The sequence below is a fragment of the Narcine bancroftii genome, chromosome 7 (assembly GCF_036971445.1).
Source record: "Narcine bancroftii isolate sNarBan1 chromosome 7, sNarBan1.hap1, whole genome shotgun sequence".
NCBI classification, from domain to species: Eukaryota; Metazoa; Chordata; class Chondrichthyes; order Torpediniformes; family Narcinidae; genus Narcine; species Narcine bancroftii.
The window spans coordinates 138,538,877-138,557,957 of record NC_091475.1 but is presented as its reverse complement, the minus strand read 5'-3'; the positions used below and the strand labels follow the sequence as shown (position 1 = coordinate 138,557,957).

Genomic DNA, 19,081 nt, shown 5'->3' with positions numbered 1-19,081 from the left:
CCCAGTGCCCATGATGCCCTTTGAGCAGATGTTGATGGAACATATCAAAGTGCACCTCCCAGTGACATTGGACCCATTCTAGCTTGCTACCATCCAAAGTGAGCCACGAATGAAGCAATAGTCTTGACCCTCCACCCTGTCCAGACCCACCTGGAGAGCGATGCCTCACATACCAAATTGTGTTCATTAACTTCAGCTCAGCATACAACATGATCATACCTTAGAGGCTGGTGGATAAACAGTTCTTGCTGAGACTCAACAGCCTTCTCTGCAACTGACGGAAAGACCACAGTCATCCAGGTTGCCAGAAAAACCTCAAGCCCCATAATGCTGAGCACCTCAGGGCTCTGTGCTCAGCCCACTACTTTTCACGCTGCTGACTCATGACTGCACCGCCAAATTCACTTCTAACAGAATAATTATATTCCTGGATGATACAATTGCAGTTGGCCTCATCCACAGAGATGATGAGTTACATGAGAGAGAGGAGGTTGAAAGGCTCATAAACTGGTTCAAGAACAACAACCTGACAATGTGGGCAAGATAAAGTTGATGATTGAGGGCTTCAGGAGGATGAAGGTCAACGATTCTTCATTACAAATCAAGAGCTCTGTCATGGAGAGAGGGGAGAGCACAAAGTTGTTTGGTGAGAACATAAGAGATAACCTAACTTGAAGTCAAAGCACCCTACTCATTCCTCAGGAAGGTGCAGCAGCGCCATCACTTCTGATGCATGATCAATTATACAAACACTGAAGTTAGTGGAAACTGAAGGCTTTTATTAGCAAGAGATGGACAGCATCCCTTGTGTTACTGGCTCAGACTGACCTGGACTTGAACTGGGGGCAGGCTTGTGGCATGATAGCCTATATGGGAGATAAACAGGAGGAGTCATCAGCCAGCCAGTGAAACCAGGGTCAAACATAAAAGGTCAAGTCATTTACATACAATAGTGGTTTCACAACATTCACCCCCTCTTTTAAAAAGAAGTCCCGGGGAGTGTGTGATGTGGTCAGCTAACCTCATATGTTCAGTCTGTATGGCAGTCTCCATTAGCATTGTGATAGGTATGTCCCAGTCTGAGGATCCACTACCTCTGGCTGATCCATCTCAGTTGGCCCAGCTGGGGTATTTGGTTGAGTCGGGAGGATGGAAGCATATGTGTCGGTTGCTGGGTTGTCTGGGATGGTGGGGGTGATTAACTAAAGTCCTGGAGAGCTGGGGGAGGGGGGGGGTTGGTACCAGTCGGCTGGTTTTGGGGGGGGTTCCAGATGCTCCAGCATGTGCCAGGTCTCGAATGGATACTGCATCTTCACATCTGTCCAGTAATGCCACGTAGGAGTACTGTGGGTTTGTGTGGAGCAGCTAGTCCCTCTCGACCAGAGGGTTGGACTTATGGGTCCCTCACATGCCTGAAAAGTAGGACCAGTCCGGGGAATGTCAGCCAGGTAGGGAGGGTGGTTCCCAACCCCAATCTCCTGGGGAATGTAAAGAGTCTCTCGTGAGGTGTTTCGTTGGTGGCCATAAACAGGAGGGACAAGATAGTGTGAAGGCCTTCTGGGAGGACTTCTTGCCAGTGGGGGATGGGAAGGCCTTTGGACTTTAAGGACAGTAGTACTGCCTTCCAGACCATGCCATTCTCCTGCTCCAGCTGGCCATTTCCTTTGAGGTAATAGCTAGTGGTCCATCTAGAGGAGACACCCTTGGACAACAAATACTGATGCAGCTCGTCACTCACAAAGGACAAACCCCTATCACTGTTGACGTTAGCCGGGGTGTCCAAAAATGGTGAACAGATTGTTCAGATCCTTCATCACGGTGGCTGCAGTCATGTCCGGGCAAGGAATAGCAAAGGGGAACTGCGAGTACTCATCAATGATGTTGATGTAGTACATGTCATGGTTAGTGGATGGTAGGGGTCCTTTGAAGTCCATACTCAAATATTTAAAGGGGCAAGTGTCCTTGATCAGGTGTGATGGGTGGGCTGGTAGAAGAGTGGTTTGTATCCTGCATAAATCTGGGAATTTCTAGTCAGCGTCCTTATGTCCTTGATGGAGTCGGGGAGATTATAGGCCTTGATGAAGTGTAAAAAAACGGTGATCCCTGGGTGGCAGACGCTGTTGTGCAGTGCTTACAACCTGTCCATCTGTGTACTGGCACAAATCCCCCGAGACAGGGTGTCCGAGAGCTCATTGAGCTTTCCGGGCTGGTTCGGTATGTCATAATTGTAGGTGGAGAGCTCAATTCTCCACCTCAGGATTTTACCATTTTTGATTTTACCCCACTTCTGGTTGTTGTACATGAAGGCAACTGCAAATTGGTTAGTCAGCAGGGTAAAATGCTTACTGGCAAGGTAATGCCTCCAGTGCTGTACTGCTTCAACAATAGCCTGGGGCTCTTTCTAATGGAGGAATGCCAGATCTCGGGGCCCTGGAGGGTATGTGAACAAAACGCCAAAGGGCTGCCCACCTGGTTAAATGGCACCTAGGGAAAATTCAGATGCATTGCTCTCCACCTGGAATGGGATGGACTCGTCCACTGTGTGCATAATGGCCTTTGCAATGTTGGCTTTGATACTTTCAAAAGCCTCACGGGCTTCTGCCAACAAGGGGAAGATGGTGGCCCTGATGAGAGTTTGGGCCTTCTCTGGCTAGCTGGGAACCCAACGAGTCTAATAAGAGAATAATCCCAGGTACCTTTTCAGGGCCTTAAGGCAGTGGGGGAGTGGACATTCTAACAGGGGGCACATGCATTCAGGGTTGGAGCTGATGATTCCATTCTCCACAACCCAGCCTAGTATAGCCAGATGATTGGGCTAAAAGCACACTTTCCTGTATTATATGTGAGGTTGAGGTGCTTTGTAGTGTGGAGGAATATCATGGCCACAGATAGTAACTTTGTTGAGGTATGTGAAAGTGGCTCGCAGACCGTGTTTGTCCACCATCTGATCCATCTCCCTTTGAAAGACAGGTACCCCATTCGTGACCCCAAAAGGGACTCTGAGGAAATGGTACAGTCTGCCATCTGCCTTGAAGGCAGTGTACTGGTAGTCTTCGGGGCGCATGTGGAGCTGGTGATATGCAGACAAGATCTATGGTCGAGAACCAAAATGCGAATGCATCTAACTGGGTGAACCTGTTGATGGTCTAGGAGTAATCTATGACCATCCAGTGTTTCTCCTGACTCTTCACCTTCATTACCTGGGCTCTCTAGGGCTCGTACTCTGCTCTATCACCCCCCCCCCCCGCCCTCAGTGAGCAGATGACTCATCTCTGACTTAATAAATGTCTTGTCCCCAACGCTATATCATCTAATTTTAGTGGGGATAGGCTTACAGTCAAGGCTGAGATTAGCGAACAGAGGTGGGGGTGGATCCGGAGTGCGGAGAGCTGCATGTCAACTGCGGTCATTGGTTTGAAGCTGCTGGTCAGCCCCACGGGTGAGGTAGGGCCGGGCGGTTTAAAAATTGCTCGTAAAAGATCGTGAGGGGAAGGTGTGGCCTGTGGTATTCCATGGTGATGCTCTTTAAGTTGCACTGGAAGTCTAATCTCAGTAGGATGTGGAAGTACTAGCAACCTAAAGTTACGGTAGACTGTGCCCTGGACAGTCAGTGTCACAGTACAAATGCCACAAACTTTAGCAGAGTGGGATTGGGACACTAGAGATACACTGTGTTTAGTGGGCTTCACCCCAAGGGAGTAGTGCTGTAGAGTGTTTGGGTGAATTAAGCACTCAGTGCTTCCACTGACAAACAGGCAAGCGATGGGGCAGCCATTTACCTGGACATCCATCATGGCCCTGGAGATTTGATGCAGTCTGCATTGATTCAGAGTTACCAAAACCAGTGTCAGCTCATTGTCTGAGGAGTTCCGTTGGCTGCTGGCAGTCCATTAAGATGGCGGTCGAGATGGTGGCCCACATGGACTGCACGTGGCCTCGCTGTTGTTCGCCGGAAGAGAAGAGGAAGAAGATGGAAGTGACGTTATCAAGTCGGTGATCTCCATGGTGCATGGGCGGAAGTGACTGCATCAAAATGGCGGCATCAGCATGCACACAGCACTGCTGGGCTTGGGGAATTGCTTAGACTTACAGACCTTTGCGAAGTGTCCCTTTTTCCTTCAGTTGGAGCAGTTGGCATCCTTGGCAGGGCAGCATTTCCTCGGATGCTTGCCCTGCCCATAGAAATAGCAGATCGGTTGTCACTAATGGCAGCAGAGGTCAGCTCAGGATGGGAAGGGGCTCGCAATCCCACCTCCCAAGATGGTGGCTCCTGTGTTCCCCACGATGTGGCCGCATGCTCACTGGAGAACGATTCTGCATTGTGGATGGCCACCTCCAGAGGTTTCGCCAGTTCAATGGTTTGAAGTAGGCTCAGTTGCTTCTGTTTGACTAGCCTTTGCCTCATGTAATCAGAGCAGATGTCTGTTACACAGGCATCTCTGATCAGTAGGTGTGTGTGCTGTTCTGCACTCACAGTCTGGCAGTTGCAGTCTCTCATAAGGTCCTGCAGGGCTTTGACAATGTCATTGAAAGTTTCCCTGGGTCGCTGCCTGAGCTAGTGGATTTTGTGCTGTGCCTAGACTTTGTTCACGTGTACCTTGTACTGGTCTTTCACGATGTCCATGTCTGGCAGTCCCCGATCATCCAGTAGACTCAACATTCGATGTACAATGATAGCAGATGGAGCTTGTCCTCGTCATCCTGGATCACAGCTGGAGAGGCTTTGAGGAACTTTTCCAAGCAGCGGTGCCAGAGTGTGAATTTATCGGCTGCTTTGGGTTCTCTCAGGTCAATTTCTAAGTGATTCAGCTTCAAGTATTCACCTATTACCTCCTGCCTTTGGAATGATGCTCCTCTCCGCACTCCTCTTCCCTACCATTTTGTTCTGACACCTGCCGACATTATTCCATACCTTGATAGTCTCAAGCCTGAAACATTGGTTATTTATCTTTGCTATATAAAGTACCCTCGCTGGAGAGGGCATGTCTCTAAGATGGAGGATCATCACCTGCCCAAGATTGTGTTGCATGGCAAACTCTCCACTGGTCACCATGACAGAGGGGCTCTGAAAAAGTGGTACAAGGTCTCCCTGAAGAAATCCCTTGGTGCCTATCACATTGACCATCGCCAATGGTCTGCTCTCCCCTATGATCACGTGGCCTGGCGTTGCACCATTCACCAGTCTGTCTCCTCCTTCGATAACACATACAGGGCTGGTCTTTTAAAAAAAAAATTAAAAATTCACACTTTGAACCATATCAATCAAAATACATACAAAATTTCCCTCTTAAATATACACAGTGGCATTTTCTCCCTCCCCCCCCTACCTTCCCTCCCCCCTTTCCACCCCCTCTAAACATTCAACATGTACAACAATAAAACCATTAAACAATGTCATCATGCAATGAAAATAAAGAAGAAAAATGTATCATCTACTTTTATACACTGGATCAAGTCATTTTGTCTTCGTTATCATTTTAGGGGGTGACGGTCCCCTCTCTGTTACGTTCCATGTACGGCTCCCAAATTTCCTCAAATAATGTGACTTTATTTTTTTTAAATTATGTTTTTTTTTCAAATGGAATAGATTTATTCATTTCCATGTCCCATTGCTGTATTCTCATGTTCTTTTTCTGATTTCCAAGTTGACATTATACATTTTCTTTTGCTACAGCTAAGGCTATCATAATTCTTGAGGAGAAAAGGAGACGGAGCATCTACAACAGCACCAAACCCAGAACAAAAGTTCCCTTGCAGCCGCTATAGCAGAGCATATCTTTTCCACATTAGCCTCAACAGCCCCCTCCTTAAATCTTTGTTTGCCAAGCCAAGCCATGATAAAGTACACTGTTTGACCTGCTGACTTTCTCCAGCTTTGTATTTTACTACAGGAGTATTAAAATCAGGAATGCCAGACTGGGGAATAACTTTTTTCTACAGGCTTTGAGATTGATATCATTTTACTGTGAAAATCATTGCAAGTATTTATATGTATGTATTTTAATTATGTGGTCTTTGAGTTTTTGTGTGTTCATCATGGCGAAAGGCACTGTTTCGTCGGATGAGATTCCTCACCATCACATTTAAAGACTGTTCCCCATAGCCATGGATCTGACATAGTCTCATGCTCTCCTTGCCTCAGGCTAATTGATTCTTTCACTGTAACACGACACACTATTTTTTGTGCATGTTAGAGTTGACTTGCTGGTCTGCTGTTGAAACAAAAATCTTGGAAGAAGGGCTCAGGCCCGAAAAAGTTGGCAGTATATCTTTGCTTTTTATGGAAGCTGAAAGACCGACTGAGTTCCCCCAGCATATCGGTGTGTGTGTGTTTTTTTTTAATTACCATCACAGCGTCTGCGGACTTTCCCGTTTCACTCAGTTCAGTTGATCCACTGAGAAATCTCTTCAAGGGTTGCCTGTCCTGAATAAGTTCTCCTCCTCTCTTTGAAGGGAGTTCTGCGAGAGTCTCAGGAAGAAGGGCTCAAGGCCGAAGCGTCGGCAATATACCTTTGCTATTGATGAACGTTGAAAGACGGGCTGAGCTCCTCAGGCATTTCGGTGTGTGTGTGTGTTTTTTTGCAACTGAATTAATCCTCACTGCGCCAGGTAGTGTGCCAATACGTTTAAAATGTGAAATATTACCAGCAGAACATAGTCGTTGCTCTGTTCTACCACCATGGATGTATCTGGTTAAACGTTAAATGTTATTGTTTCCTTGTCGTGCTTAGAAAGCCTGGGGTTGTTTTGTAATTATTAATGCGGTGAAAACTCTCTCTATGACCGCTCGGAAAATTGCAATGGCCGATGCAGAACGAAGAATTAAATTTGCTGGATTCACCGAGTGGGGGATAGAACCGTAGGCGAATACCAGGTAAGTCTGATCCCAAATCAACTGCTTTCACACAATAGCTTTTATCCCCCCCCCCCCCCCCCCTCCTCTCCCTCCCTCCCTCCGGTCCTTCTTGCCAGGATATAGGCAAAGTCAAACTGAGGGAGTTTTCTGTCAGTCCTCATTTGTGTCACCCTGCACTGCCATCTATTGACCATTACAATACTGAGCTCTTCCTTTTGCTCCTATTTTGCGTGTTATTTGGGAAATGGCTGGAATGACTAACAACCAGGCTCTGTGCACAAAATACTGACGCTCCTACAAATGGGTTGTTAGCGCTGATTTATTACCCTCCTAAAAAATATGGACTGGATCAGCCCGAATGGAATGTCAAGCAAAATGTGCCCGTCCAACAAAACTGAATGCAGAGCAGGACTCGAAACTCGTGGAAGACTCTGGCTTCAAGATTTATTTTCCAGCTATTATTTGCGCATCACCCATCTTCCATTTCAAGTGTAGCAGGTTTCCAAATTACAGCAAGGATTTCTGCAGTTGGTTGAGAGCGGCGTTTGGCTTTAAATGAGCAAGGATAATGCAAAGACAAGGCGATATGACATCCTTCCGCATTCCCCGAGGGTTGATTTAAGTGCCCATTAACAGGACGGTGGATTTCTCCAGACAAGTCCCCTTCGCTGCTCCATCACCCGAGTTTTCACTTTAAAGCAACGCCAGTGGATCAAATGTGCCACAGCCATATTTTACAGATCGCGATTAAAGGAATCGTTGTCATCGTGGAAGGAGAAAATTGAGGATTTTTTTAAGCGCCGAAATGGAGGGCAAGAAGGCAGTCTGTTGTTGGGTTCGGTGATTTCTCTCTCTCGCTCGTCAGTCTCGATGATCCCATGGTAAAGTTGCTGGAAGTCTCATACGGCCAACCGCTGCGTTGATAACATGAAGCAATCGGTAAAAACAGCGCGCAACAGATCCACAGCCCAAAGAACCACTTTAAGCATTCCTAATTACATAGCCAATAGTTTAACTCGGAGCTTGGCCGGACATCCACCACCTCTTGCAATATTATGACCTCGGAGGAGCCGAGCTGGGTAAGTAAATGCTAATTTAATCGTAACGGAATTGAGCGACCTCAGGCTTCATATTTTCAATTATAATTATTGATAAAATGGTGAAAAGTATCGAGTGCCGGACAAAAACAAAATCAAATCTTCTGGCATAAAAACATTGAACACACGCAGCAGTGATCCGGAGAGATGCTGGGCATTCCTTGGATACTGGTGACTTCTGCCTCTACGGTACTAATCTGTAGTTGAACTCTTCGCATCTTTGCATTTTGTATCAAGATGTGGGATAGAATTGAGAACTTTTTTTTTGCATCTGGGCAAGTGGAATGGGAGGTGGGGTGGGCGAAATAAAATGCGCCCCATGCACGTACCATCGAGGGAAACGCTGACGAGGAAAGGGGAAAGAACGCCGTTCTCATTCATTCCTCATGGGATGGGGTTCGAAAAATAATCGCGTCGAAGCGCTTAGGCGTTTAATTGCGCTTTGTTTAAATTTTGCGCTGCAACCTTGTGCGTCCGCATCCTTGAGGTTGCAAAGGCTTGTGACCAGCGAAGAGCAATTGTGCTCGAAACCAAACGATTTTCGGCATCAGTAGGTGAAAATTTACATGTCTTTTGTGATGCAATGGTTGAATGCGAGTGGGAGGAGAAGCAGTAGGAAATCGGATTTGTTTCGAGCGAGATGAAATTTAGGTTTTAAATCTCTGTCGTAGATTATTGGCTTGTGTGCCTTTTACCCGGAGGATTGAGGGGCTGCGACAGTTCTCGCCGATTCTAACCAACCGTTCTTGTTGTAACCTCGGCGATGGCAAATCTTTCAATGCAACTTTCACCGGGCTGCTGTCTGGAAATATCGCATGGAACCGCGATGTCCTTTCTATCTGGCCGAAGATACTGAGCTGTTGTCCAGAACCGCTACTTTTGGAGAGAGGGGTGCACTGGCAGGCAGGGGAGGATCAGCATTCTGCTCGAATGAGAGCGAGGAAGGAAAATAAAATCATGTTCATTATTACTTTGCCATCTTCCGCGTGAATCGTAATGACCCACAATAGCTTCTGAAAGCACTCGGTTGCGTATAACAGGAAGCGTACTGGGCGCCTTCTGTGCAAGCAAATGAACGGCTTATTTTTTTTTGGGGAATTATTTGCGAGATATACACATGTCTGATGAAAACAATTTTTAGTCATGGATTTTTTTTTCGAAAGCAGGATTTCCTTTTAATTAGAAACTGACAAGTATTCGCATTTACCAACCTAACCAGAGCTCTAATTTTGCAAAAAATATATATTGAATTGAAGATGTATTTCTGAAATCGAGTAAAATTCATGTGTGACGTTTAACGCAGTGTGTGATAAGTGACGCTAACACTAAATGCAACTTCCTATCTCAACTAACAGATGCTCCAATCATTCCTTATCCACCGAGTATGTCTCTTCCAACAATGCATTGAATGAGTGCATTGAACTGTAGCCACTGGAGGATCTATCTGGTCTCGAACTGAGAAACTATCAAATCCCTGAATTTATACCGGGAATATCACTTTAACTTTTGATGACCTGGACGTCATTGCAGGGATCGGTTGGGAAGCTGATAGCAATTTCATCAACCCTCAGAAAACAGCCCACTCCTTTGAAGGTGGTGGTAGCGGCGGAGTGTGTGTGTGTGTGTGTGTGTGTGTTGGGGTGGAGGGGGCAGAGGATTTTGGTGACGTTAGAGGCTGAAAGTATTCACACTCTGTCTTATCTTCTGAAGGTGATAAGCTGTAACGGAACACTAGAGTGAACACGGATCCACACTCGGACCATGAAAATGTATGTCTGGGTAACGCAGACCATCGCTTTTGCTTCGTTCGTCCTGTCTTGGGCTGAAACCATCGAGAACTACGGAGAGGTCTGTGAAAATCTCTGCTCCTGCGAGGAGAAAGATGAAATACTGGTGGTGGGGTGTGAGCACAGCGAGATTCTCAGTCTGCTCCAGATCAACCCGCCGCGATTCTCCGTCTACCATCTGTTTCTCACCGGTAATCGGCTCCACCGCCTGTATTCCAACGAGTTTATTAATTTTACTGGGGTTTCTATTCTGCATCTGGGTGGCAACGAGATCCAGGATATTGAACCGGGCGCTTTCAACGGGCTGCGAGCGATCCGGAGGCTGCATCTCAACAATAATAAATTGGAAGGGATACGAGATGATACTTTTGCTGGACTAGAGAATTTGGAATACCTCCAGCTAGATTATAACTACATCAGCTCGATCGAAGCCGGTTCTCTCAATAAACTGCACATGCTGCAAGTCCTGATACTGAACGACAATCTCCTCAGCGGTTTACCCAGCAATGTCTTCAAGTACGTCCCTCTCACCCACCTCGACTTAAGGGGCAACCGACTGAAGATGTTACCCTACGCGGGGCTTTTAGAGCACATGGACAGGGTGGTCGAGCTGCAGTTGGAGGAAAACCCCTGGAACTGCACGTGCGAGCTCATCGCCCTGAAGGCTTGGCTGGAGAGCATTTCTTACACGGCCTTGGTCGGGGAGGTTGTTTGTGAGACGCCCTTCCGGCTCCACGGCAGGGACCTTGACGAGGTCGCCAAGCAGGAGCTCTGCCCTAGGAGAATAAACATGGACTCCGAGAGGAAGCCCGTGTCCCCTTTGACGACCCACGGCTACTTCTACACAACCCCAGCGTCAGCCACGTCCTTCATCACTTCGTCCCCTGTGTCCAAATTTCCAGCCAGGGCCCCTAAAGGCACTCGCCTCCCCAAAGTGCCACAGGTTCGCGCTCCCTCCAAGAGCCCCTCCTTAAAAGAAGGATTCAACTATGGACCCATTTTCGCCTATCAGACCAAACCTCCAGTGCCTTTAGTGTGCCCTCGCCAATGCACGTGCAACATGCAGATCTCTGACCTCGGTCTCAACGTGAATTGCCAGGAGAGAAAAATCGAAAGAATATCCGAGCTGCAGCCAAAGCCCTATAATCCCAAAAAGATGTATCTCACTGGGAATTACATCCTGACCGTGCGGCGTTCCGATTTCTTTGACTCGCCGGGATTAGATTTATTGCACCTTGGTAACAATAAAATAACTGTGGTACAGGACCGGGCTTTTATGAATCTGACTAATTTACGACGACTTTATCTCAATGGTAATTGCATCGAAAGGCTCACTTCAGAAATGTTTCACGGGCTGCGACGTTTGCAATACCTCTATCTCGAGTACAACGCCATTAAAGAGATAGTACACGGGACCTTTCGGCCAGTGCCCAGTTTGCAGCTGCTCTTTATAAATAATAACTTGCTGACGGGTTTCCCCGCAGATGTCTTTCTTGGTTTGAATTTGACCAGGCTCAGTTTGCGGAGTAACCGTTTCACCTCCCTGCCGGTGGTTGGAGTCCTCAAGCAACTGCAATACTTAATACAGATGGAGTTACACGAAAATCCCTGGGATTGTACCTGTGATATCGTTGGCATGAAGCTTTGGCTGCAAAGGTTTAATACTGGGACCCTTATAAATGACGTGATCTGTGAATCGCCCAAACAATTCGCAGGGGAAGACCTGCGGTTGATTAAATCCGATTTAATCTGCTCCGATTACTCAGATATCCTGGGGTCGACTCCCATCCCCTCCGTCACCCAGTCGGGAAAGGCACCCACCACCGCAGCGACTCCTTTTCAGTACATGGCAGACACGGGGTCCGTGCCCCTCTCTGTTCTTATCCTCAGTTTGCTATTGGTTTTTATCACCTCCGTGTTTGTTGCCGCTGGACTCTTCGTGGTGGTCGTGAAACGACGGAAAAAGGCGCAGAGTGACCGGGCCAGCACCAATAACTCGGATGTCAGCTCCTTCAACCTTCAGTACAGCGTTTACAACCACAGGTCGGCCCCCAAGTCCAAGGGTCCTGCCAGTCAAGTGTATGAGTACATTCCTCAGCCTCTGGGACATATGTGCAAAAACCCCATCTACAGATCCAGGGAAGGCAATTCAGTGGATGACTACAGGGATTTACATGAGCTGAAAGTCGCTTACAGAAGCCACCCAGAGGAGGGAAGGGAGAACCAACTGAGAAGTCCCACATATAGCATCAGCATCATAGAGCCCCAGGAGGAGGTCTCTCCAGTGCAAAATATAGATCATTTCTACCGGGGGATTTTAGAACCCGAGGTGTCGCCTAATGGGAACAATGTTGACTATAAATATGGTAGCCCACCAAACTATAATTACTCCCCAAACTATGAAGTTAGACGACAGTATTTACATCCGGAAAGGTTGAGGGAGACGGTTCTCTATGGGGCACCCAGTAACCTATATGCTGAGCAAATTAGAAGTGACTATCTGGAATTGAAGACAAAGCTTCACGTTGAGCCGGACTACCTCGAAGTTCTTGAAAAACAGACCACGTGCAGTCAGTTCTGAGCCAGAGATTGTTTATAGACAGTATTTATTGATAATTATCTCTTTTTTTCTGATTAGCGTAAATGTTTGAGGTGAAAGTGCCTTGGCACCAGATTGTCACCTTGAACGGATATTTGAACAAAGGCTGTGCAGCACAAACACATGTCCACTGAAACATTGGATTTGCTAGGATCATTGAAGTTTAACTGAAGGTTGACCTGGTAATGTGACAGAAGGTATAAGTAATCATTTTGGGTGTTACTGCTTCTAAAGGGACTTTGCAATCTTATTATCTTTTGGGAAACAATTTAGTTTTTACTAAAATGGCATTACATCAAAGTGTGCTAGTAAGTTTGTTGTTTCTCCATAAAAAAAATATTTATTCAAGTTGAATATTTTAGTTACAAAATACCCCTGGTAATCACACAAAAATGATCTGGGAGTTACCACTCCAGCCAAAACATTTTGCTTTTCAGATGACCTCAATAGTAACGCATGATGTACAGAAATCCATCAGTACATTGCAGTTTTGTTGCAGGCCATAATATACCTGTTGCAGAGGATCTCTGTGTTTTAGATGAGGTACAATGCACAGTTTGAGAATGATTCGACCCTTTCTGTACAATTAGGATCAAATTGGCCTTCTGGCAAACTTTCAAGAGACTAGCACAGCCCTGATTTTAGTCCGCAGCTTTTATTCTTGAAGTGGATGTCTTTGTATGCATTCTGCACTTTTAAATTAGTAAAATACATTAGGGTCTTTAATATTCATCTCAGAGTTGCTCAGAACAGTGTGTACACTGGGGCCATGCAGGGCTATATGAAGAATTGTACAAAACTGTATGTAATAACTGTACCCTTGTAAAGAAAAAAAAGAACGGAAAGGGAGAGTTATATTACATCACCAGGTGTTCAAACTGGCTATTTCTGTGGCATTTTTTTTACATACAATATATAGTTTATCAAAAATAGAAATTATAATGGCAGTTGAATTTTTTTTAAAATGGCAATTTTGTTTCCTGCGGCTATTAATTAAGCAAAGCCAAATAAGGAAAAAAAAAAGTTTTTGTCAGAGAGCAGCATTTTAACAGGGTTTACCATTACTCATTTTAACCATTTGTCATAATGAGTTGCATTTGTTAACCGAAACAAATTTCTGCCAAAAAATAGATGCAGTTAGAATAGCTGAGTCGGGGATCAGCATGTCGATGCACCAATAAATCAATTTTAGTGAAAGAAATAGAAGAAGATCTAAAAATTCAGTTTGAACAGGTTGCATTAACATCCCCAGCAGAGGTCTCTACAAATACATGTCATTAGTTGGTCAGTATTTTTATTCAGTAATTTTCTATATCAATTGTTCCACATAATCTTTGTTTGAACTGATTGAAATCTTAATTTTCATAATATGGCCTTGGTACTTACTGTTACATGTTGTTTCACTCCTCACCACAATTTTCACCCCAGTGTAAAGTGTATAAATTGATGTTAAATTAATTTAGTTAGTAGATAGTGCACATGAACTGCCGTAAAGCAGATTTTTATTCTGGTACATTTTACATATATTTATTTTCTGAGAGATGTGACTGAAAGTAGAGATAAGTATTTCAACCAGGAAAAAAAAAACATGGATAAAATGAAATCTATAAATTTCACTGTTTCTCATAGAAAATTAATTTGACAAGCAGTATTTAAGCCAATGGGAAATCACAGCCATATTGATTTCTCCAAGAGTTTTTGAATTGTGAAGGTTATGTCATTGAAACATTATCTGACTTTTTAAAAAAAATGTTCTTTTTTTTCCACCTGATTAAATCTTCTAAATGATTTGGTCAACCTTCCCTACACATGCTTTTAATGGACATATAACAATCATAGCCATGCTTAAGAAGGAGCCAGGCCTATATTTGTGGAAATTAAATATTAGGATAATAGAAAGTTATCATTACTCTTTTTGGCACACTTAATGAAAATAAAATGTTGACAGAAATGTCTTGGAAATTATAGTTTTGTTGCAGATTAGCTGATGCATTCACTTTGCTTCCCCAAGAAGAATACAGCAGCACTTGGAGGATATCCAGACTTGCTCCTCTCTTTCCTGAAAATATTATCACACTGTCCAGAAGCCCTAAATGTATCTCACATATGAAAATCACAGTATTTATTCTCGGTTGGTTTTATCAACTTTGGTGCAATAAAATACAATAGATAGCATCCTCTCCAGAATTATTATTAAGACTAATAAATCACTATGTATGTTTGTTAAAAGAGGAAGAGTTTTGAATGTTCTTTTTTATTTTCTTGAACATGCCTGAAGTTATTTGCCTGATTCATTAAGTGATCGCTGGCAAATATCGCCTACCTGACTCAGATAGGGTGGAGCACCTGAATGATTGAATCACTCAGTGGAAGAAAGAATGCTTAATTCTTGAGTGCTAAATTGCACCCAATAACATTCTGGTTCATGTTCATAAGATATGATTACACAAGATTTAAAATGACATTTTAATTAGTTTTCTCCGATTATTGCTGCAGAACGCTATGTGTTATTCAACTTTTCTTTGCATTCTTGATAACAGAAGCTTTAAAAACCATTTTTTGCAGAAAGTATGATTTGACAATGCTACAGCAAGGTCAAAGAGGTATCAGGGACTCAGCAAAACTATGGGATTTTTCTCCAGCTCCTTAACCAAAGAAATTTAATAATTGATTATATATATCAGAATAGATGGCATGAAAAGAAAAAAAAAAATGTATTACAGCCAAATTAGGTACCAAAAGAGAAATGAAGACTGAGATGGAAAGACTGGATTCATAAAAAGAGAAAATGAGATAAGCGAGTAAAACAAAGGAAATAATACATTGTTTTACTTTTAACAAAATTAAAAAAAAATAAATATGGCTGTAACTCAAATGTTTAAACTATTTGTTTGCTGCCAAATCGATTAATTAGTATTGCCTTAAAATTTGTAATTTATTATAGTATTCTTGTGTTTGACAATCAATAGTGATTCCAGGTTGATCTGAATTGTGGTGAATTCAAAGTATGAAGCCAACAAAACAATGACATAATCAACCAACCAATTATGAAGAATTGGAACTGATTGAAAACTTTGTTGCCTGATTAATGCTTTGTCAGCATACAATTACTTTGCCAGATCTGCCCTAACCATTAAAATGATAAAGTTGGAACAAACAGAATGCTAGAAAATGTTTAAGGACAATAGTTGAATTTATTAGGAGGATCTGATTCTGAATACTTTATTGTTTCACCACACATATATTTTCAGGAAAGTACATGTCTGTAGTAATGCATTTTTGTGGAATAAGTGAGTGCACAGAATTGGGTTTCAGATAAGAGCATGTCACAAACATCAAGCACAGAGCACTTAATTGTGCAAGGTTAGTTTGGTAAAGAGCATGGTTTGTAAAGACATAGCTTACTGACTAGCTTCAAGGGTCCATCTTTCTCTTGAAATATTTATTTCGAGAACATTAAAAGTGAAGATTAAAGTCACAGCTCTAAATATGTATTTGTGAACAGAGTTCCACAAATTAAATTTGATGCAAGATTGATTTCAACATGATTAATTTTTTTTTAAAGTTTTTCAAGGAATATTTCAATATTCCTAACAACAAATGAACTTACCTTGATCCAAATTACAGTTGAAAATATATTTTGTGCAATCAGAATATAATTAGATAAAAGATTTCAAAAACAAATCAAAAACCTAGCAGTCATATGTGCATTTTACAGATCAAGTACTAGCTGATACTTTACTGAAAACTATATGACAAGCATTAAGTAACTTAAAAATACCTCTCAGCAATACAGATAGATTTTGTTGTCCACTTATGTAGTCAATGGCTAAATTTCAGACAGATTGCAAGGTTACAGCTGAAATAAAATCAACCATTAAGAGCAGATGGTACAAGTTATACTGTGCAGAGTTGAAAGTAACACTGCTAAACTTGATCAAAATGTTATGTGTATACACCATATTGTCATCATATAATATTTCACTGAGCTTATAACCATATAACAATTACAGCCCGGAAATAGGCCAATTTGGCCCTTCTAGTCCGCACTGATCCAAGTGCCCTCCTCTAATCCCACTTACCAGCACTTTTTCTTAAATGACAAAATTGACCCTGCCTCCACCACCTTTCCCAGAAGCCCATTCCACACAGTTACCACTCTCTGAGTAAAGAAGTTCCCCCTCATGTTACTCCTAAACCTTTGCCCATCAACTCTCAACCCATGACTTCTTGTATCCATCTTTCCTACTCTCAATGGGAAAAGCCTTTCCACATCAACTATCTATCCCTCTCATTATCTTAAACACCTCTATCAAATACCCTCTCAGCCTTCTACATTCCAAGGAATAAAGACCTAATTTGCTCAACCTTTCCTTGTATTGCAGATGCTAAAACCCAGGCAACATTTTTGTATATCTTCTCTGCCCTCTCTCTATCTTGTTAATATCCCTCCTATAAATTGGTGACCAGAATTGCACACAGTACACTAAATTTGGCCTTGTACAATTTCATCATTACTTCCCAACTCCTATATTCTATGCACTGATTTATATAGGCAAGCATACTAAAGGCCTTCTTCACCACCCTATCCACATGGACTCCTACCTTCAGGGAACAATGCACCATTATTCCTAGATCTTTCTGCTCCACTGCATTCTTCAATGCCCTCCCATTTACCACATATGTCTTGCTTTGATTATTCTTTCCAAAATGAAACACCTCACACTTATCAGCATTAAATTCCATCTACCATCTTTCTGCCCACTCCTCTAAGCAGTTCAAATCCCTCTGCAATCTTTGAAAACTCTCTTCATCATCCACAATTCCCCCTATTTTAGTATCATCTGCATATTTACTAATCCAATTTACCACCCCATCCTCCAGATCATTAATATATATGACAAACAGCTATCGTCCCAATACCGAACCCTGAGCTACACCACTTGACACCGGCTCCATCCTGACAAACAATTATTTACCACTACTCTCTGGCACCTTCCTTCCAGCAACTGTTGAATCCATTTGACTATCTCCAAATTAATACCCAAGGACTTGGCCTTCCTAACTAACCTCACATGCAGAACCTTATTGAAGGCCTTACTGGTCCATATAGACAACATCCACTGCTCTACTCTCATCAACATTCCTAGTCACCTCTTCAAAAAATTCAACAAGGTTGGTCAAACATGATCTTCCATGCACAAATCCGTGTTGAGTGTCCCTGATCAGACCCTGTCCCTCCATATTCTTATATATACTATCTCTAAGAATGCTTTCCATCAATTTGCCTACCACAGACGTCAAACTTATAGGCTGATAATTGCTAGGTTTCCTCCTCGAACCCTTTTTAAACAAAAATCCTCCAGCACTATACCCGTCTCTAATGACATTTCAAAAATCACTGCCAGAGCTTCCACTATTTCCTCACTAACTTCTATCAAGGTCCTGGGGAAAATCCTGTCAGGACCTGGAGACTTATCCACCTTTATATGTTTCAAAACCTCCAGTACTATTTCTTTCTTAAACACTATAGTCTCCATATATACCCCCTTTGCTTCCTTTACCCTGCACAGTTCAATATCCTTCTCAGTAAATACTGAGGAAAATAAATTGTTCAAGACCTCCCCCATCTCTTTTGGCTCCACACACATTTGTCCTTTCTGATTCTCTATTGGATCAATTTTATCTCTCACTTTTCTTTTGCTATTTACATATTTGTAGAAACCTTTTGGATTCATTTTCACCCTGCTTGCTATAGCCACCTCATACTTTCTTTTAGTTTTTCTAATTTCTTTCTTAAGATTCTTTTTACATTCAATATAGTACCCAAACATCTCCTTTTTTCCCCTGTTTCTTTTATTGTAGTACTCCTTTTTTCAAACCAAGTTTCCAATATCCCTTGAGAACCATGGCTCTCTCAAACTTTTGACTTTACCTTTCAAACTAACAGGTATATAAAGATTGTGTACTCTTAAAATCTCTCCTTCAAAAGACCTCCATTTCTCCATTACATCCTTCCCAGAAAACAAATTGTCCCAATCCACCCCTTGTAAATCCTTTCTCATCTCCTCAAACCTAACTTTTCCCCCCTCAAAAACCTCAACTCTGGGCCAAGACTTATCCTTTTCCATAATTACCTTGAAGCTAATGGCACTATGATCACGGGACCCGAAGTGCTCCCCCACACATACCTCTGTCACCTGATCCATCTCATTCCCCAACAGTAAATCCAACACAGCTCCCTCTCTAGTTGGTACCTCCACGCATTGATGTAAAAAGCTATCCTGCACACATTTTACAAACTCCAACCCATCCAGCCCTTTCACAGAATGGGTTTCCCAATCAATATTCGGAAAATTAAAATCTCCCACAATCACTACCCTGTGCTTATTACAAATATCTGCTGTCTCCCTACTAATTTGTTCCTCTAATTCGCATTCCCCATTCGGTGGTCTATAATACACCCCTATACTTGTAACTTCCCCTTTCCCATTCCTCAATTCCACCCAAATAGTCTCCCTGGATGAGCCTTCTATTCTATCGCACCTAAGCACCACTGCAATATTTTCTCTAACAAGTAGTGCAACCCACCCCCTCTTAGATCATCTTCCTCTTCAAAAGTTTACAAAACAATTACTTTTTTTGTAAGAGGCACTAAGGTAATATCTGAATTTATGCTGAACTTTGCTGAGTCAGTCAGTTTTGCAACACAAATCGTCATATGATAGGTAAACATTTCAGA

At 43.1% G+C, this 19,081-nt stretch overlaps 1 protein-coding gene across 5 annotated transcripts; it reads left to right on the top strand.

The window, feature by feature from the left end:
• The first annotated feature begins 3,328 nt into the window (after positions 1-3,328).
• LOC138739174 (SLIT and NTRK-like protein 5) lies at positions 3,329-14,568 on the top strand. Of its 5 annotated transcripts, XM_069890730.1 has the most exons (5): positions 3,329-3,439; positions 6,454-6,609; positions 6,732-6,874; positions 9,309-9,546; positions 9,664-14,568. In XM_069890730.1, exon 5 carries the CDS (start codon positions 9,715-9,717, stop codon positions 12,319-12,321), a length of 2,607 nt encoding a protein of 868 aa, XP_069746831.1. In that variant the 5' UTR covers positions 3,329-3,439; positions 6,454-6,609; positions 6,732-6,874; positions 9,309-9,546; positions 9,664-9,714; the 3' UTR covers positions 12,322-14,568. The 5 variants fall into 5 exon arrangements, 3 of the variants coding, with proteins under 3 accessions (XP_069746831.1, XP_069746832.1, XP_069746833.1); XM_069890731.1 differs by lacking the exon at positions 9,309-9,546; XR_011342063.1 differs by lacking the exons at positions 6,454-6,609; positions 6,732-6,874; positions 9,309-9,546; positions 9,664-14,568 and adding an exon at positions 5,675-5,860.
• The last annotated feature ends 4,513 nt before the right edge of the window (positions 14,569-19,081 follow it).